At 49.9% G+C, this 3,738-nt stretch overlaps 1 protein-coding gene across 1 annotated transcript in view; it reads left to right on the top strand.

Moving 5' to 3' along the window:
- Positions 1-3,125, top strand: part of LOC103804107 (acidic leucine-rich nuclear phosphoprotein 32 family member B) — a gene marked incomplete at its 5' end in the record, with an annotated part of 4,441 nt that extends 1,316 nt beyond the window's left edge. Inside the window, 4 exons of the mRNA XM_009076702.1 lie at positions 396-594; positions 923-1,044; positions 1,418-1,472; positions 2,764-3,125. Of these exons, the coding sequence (XP_009074950.1) occupies positions 396-594; positions 923-1,044; positions 1,418-1,472; positions 2,764-2,852 (465 nt within the window). The remainder of the gene's footprint in view (positions 1-395; positions 595-922; positions 1,045-1,417; positions 1,473-2,763) is intronic.
- Between the last annotated feature and the right edge of the window lie 613 nt (positions 3,126-3,738).

Raw genomic sequence — 3,738 nt, 5'->3', positions numbered from 1 at the left:
GAATGCTGCTGGGCTGTGCCAAAGGCACTTGGGCTGCAGCTCTCCCTGTGCTCTGCTCTTTGGGTATTTTGCCTGATATTTTTGAGTCCAGCTCAGCAATTCTTGAGCTTTCTGTGCTTGTTGCCCACCCTGTTCAGAAGAAAGGTTTGCAGATGGTTTCAGAGTTGGCTCCAAGTAGGGGAAACTAGGACACAGGAGCTAGAAAGAAGTTTTCTGTGCCCACAAAGAGCAAGAGCAGTGACTTCTCTCCATCTGAGGAGCACATGGGGCAGATGATGTGTGCAGAGACACTGCTGTGTGCTGGATCTGGGCAGCACACCAGCTGTCCTCCCATGGCCGCCTGATCTTCAAACAGCATCAGCTTGTAAATAATCTGAATGAATTGATTTTTGCAGAAAAAGTTGCCAAACCTCCACAGTCTGGACCTCTTCAACTGTGAGGTGACGATGCTCATCAACTACCGGGAGAGCGTGTTCGCCCTCCTGCCCCAGCTCACCTACCTGGATGGGTTTGATGCTGAGGAACAGGAAGCTCCTGACTCAGACCCTGAAGCAGATGGAGATGCACTGGAAGATGAGTATGAGAATGGGGAAGGTGAGGATTGTCTCTCCTCTTGGTTTTCTTGCTGGGGAACAACCAATTTCCCCTCCTGCATGGGCACGTTGCTTGATAAATGGTGGTCAGCAGTGGGAGCTGTCTGGGTACCCCCAATCCCTCCTCTGTCAGGGTGGGGAGGGAGTGGGACCTGCTGTGAGGTGTGTATTGCTGTCCCTCCTCGTGCACACGTGTCCTGTGTGATCCCTGTGTGGTCCCTGTGTGGTCCCTGCCTGTTGCTCACGTAGCACCGAGGGCTGAGCTGAGTGTCTGGGGATTAGCAAGGATTTGGGAACTGTAAAACTTCCCTCCCTCTCCTTTTTGGTAGAAGGTGAGGAAGAGGATGATGATGAGGAGGAAGATGATTTGGATGAAGAAGTCATTGATGATGAAGAAGATGAAGATGATGATCTGGAAGGTGAAGAGGAGGAGGATGGAGTAGATGATGAGGTGAGGCTCTCTGTCCCTGGTAGAACCCTGCTGGGTTTGGTGCTGTGTTTGTCCCTTGCCTGGTGACCCAAGTGTCACAGGTGCCTCTTTGTGGGCAGATCTGAGGAGTTTGGCATCACTCTGGTTTTTTCCCTGCACCTTTTGACTCGTGGTCCACAAGAGTTTTCCAGTTCAGGCTCAGCCTGGTACTTCCCATGGCTCCAGGTGATGAAGCTGTGCAGCTCCCGTAGGGATGAGAGGAGCTATTGGAGAACCAACAGCTTCTCCCTGAGGCTAGAGCTGGGTGGGAGCAGAGGGGAAGGAAAATGTAGCTGTGGAATTACATCTTAGGGAATTGTGGTTCTTACAACAAAATGTCTCATTTTAACTCCAGGAGGAAGATGAGGAGGAAGATGGTGAGGAGGATGAAGAAGATGAAGCTGATGAGGGTGAGTTGAATCCTAACAAACCAATTTCTTGCAAAGCTGCCTCAGCAGTCACATATTTGGTGGTTTTAGTGCTTCTCAAGCCTCAGGGTGAGGCTATTGCTGCAGCTCCTCCCTGATGGGGAGTGCAATATTTCTGCCTGAGCTGATACTGAGTAGTATCATCACCAAGGCTCACACAGAGAGTGGGACACAGATTTCAGTTCCTCCCAATTCCAACCACACTGGTAGGAATTCTGCCAGATATTAAAGAGGCAAATTGCCTAGAAAACCACTTGTGTGGACTGGTGGTCAGTGAGTGTGTGAGAGAGGTATATTCCCCTCTCCTCTTGGCTGTAGAGGGGAAGGTGGACCTGAGCTTTTTGGGTCCAGAGGCCTTTGCTGGTAACAAATTATAAACATCTAAGTGATTGCTGACAGGATGTAGTGGCTGGTGGGAATTCAAATGGTCTTGTATGAATCATGGAATTGTTGGGGTTGGGAAATCCCTCTGATAAAAGTCCAGCCATTAACCAACACCACCATTTTCACCACTGAACCATGTCCCCAGGTGTCACATCCACATGTTTTTGAACACTTCCAGGGATGGTAACTCCACCACTGCCCTGGGCAGCCTTTTCCAATGCCTGACTTGGCCTTTCCATGTAGAAATCTTTCCTAATACCCAATTCCATGTAGAAATCTTTCCTAATATCCAATTTAAACATCCCCTGGCACAGCTTGAGGCTGTTTTCTCTTGCTCCCTGGGAGCAGAGCCTGACCCCACCTGGCTGCACCTCCTGGCAGAGAGCTGGAGAGTGCAAGAAGGTCCTCCCTGAGCCTCCTTTTCTCCAGGCTGAGCCCCCTCAGCTGCTCCTCACCACACTTGTGCTCCAGCTCCTTCCCCAGCTCTGTTCCCTTCTCTGGACATGGTGCAGCCCCTCAGTGCCCTTCTTGTTGTGAGGGGCCCAGAGCTGCCCCCAGGATTCAAAGCCTCAGCACAGAGGGGACATCATAAGCTTGGTCAGAAGTGCCTGAATTCTACAGATACATCAATTTTGGAGCTGCTCAACAAAAATAATCCTGTTTTCAAGCAGCTGTTTCAATGTGGGATGCTCGAAGGGCATAGAAAATGGTTCATGTCTCGTGCTGAGCCAAGTTTTTCTGGGTGCTGTGAGAAACCAAGCAGGGGTGGATCAGGTGCCAGTCTATCTAGCCTGTGCTTGCTGCCCAGCACCCTGTGCCACGTGAGGCCACAGCTCAGCTGCTGTTCCACAGGGCTGAGCAGAACTTCACGCTTCGCCTCTCTTTGCAGACCATCCATGTGGGGAAAAGAGAAAACGAAGTCTAGAGGATGAAGGAGAGGAAGATCCAGAAGATGAAGAGGACGATGAGGATGACTGATCTGAGCGAGCCAATCAGTTTTACAGACTCTGACTGTGCTTGTCTTAACCTCCCCGTTGTGTCTATGTGAGACTGTAAATCCCTGTCTCCCACTCCTCTTCCTCCCCCTTTGTATGGCTGCAGCGTCCACAATATATTTTTTTAAGATTTAGAATACTGTAGGCATTCAGGGGAATCTTCCATACAAGGCTCACTTTTCTCACAACTCTCTCATGACCAAAGGCTTTTCTCCGTTCGGTGGTTTGTGCAGCAGTTTGCAAAAAAAAAAAAAAAAAAGAAAAAAAAAAAAAAGAAAAAAACCAATCTCCTCCTTAGGGTATCTTTGTGTCCAAAATCAGCTGTGCCACACTGGACCCAGAGCTCCAGCTCACACCCTGCCAGCACAGAAGGCCTTTGCCATCCTCGTGCCCTCAGACCAACTCTCTGAAGAATCTTGAGCCATCTCAGGTGCACAGTCTGGTTCTCATCTCCCTGGACTCAAAGCAAAACGAATCCCTGAAATCATGGTGATGTGATCTCTGGAGATGCTTGAAGATGCTTTAGTGCTGGGGCTGTGGGGTGTCTGGGGTCTTGGGGAGGGAGGGGGTGGCTGCTTGCATGACCTGGTACCTCTGACCATGCACCTTGCAGTAGCCCTGCACTTGCTTTCCTATTTTATTTTATTTTTTTCAATCAACTGGAAGATTTTTTCCCAGTAGCCACTCCTAACCATCACTTGGATGTCCAGGTTGGTTGTTGTTTTGTGGCTGTGAGTGTCTTTGCCGTGATGAGGCTCCTTGTCACCTCCCAGCAGCCTCTGCCTTTGGGAAGGGATAGGAAATCCAGGTGAAGGGATACTGCACTTCCATCAGACTCCATTTCACACTGTACAGAACCCGTTCAGCCA

Source organism: Acanthisitta chloris, unplaced genomic scaffold (genome assembly GCF_000695815.1).
Source record: "Acanthisitta chloris isolate BGI_N310 unplaced genomic scaffold, ASM69581v1 scaffold24286, whole genome shotgun sequence".
NCBI lineage: Eukaryota > Metazoa > Chordata > Aves > Passeriformes > Acanthisittidae > Acanthisitta > Acanthisitta chloris.
Note: the sequence above shows the minus strand (reverse complement) of the source record. Positions and strands in the feature narration are given on the sequence as shown.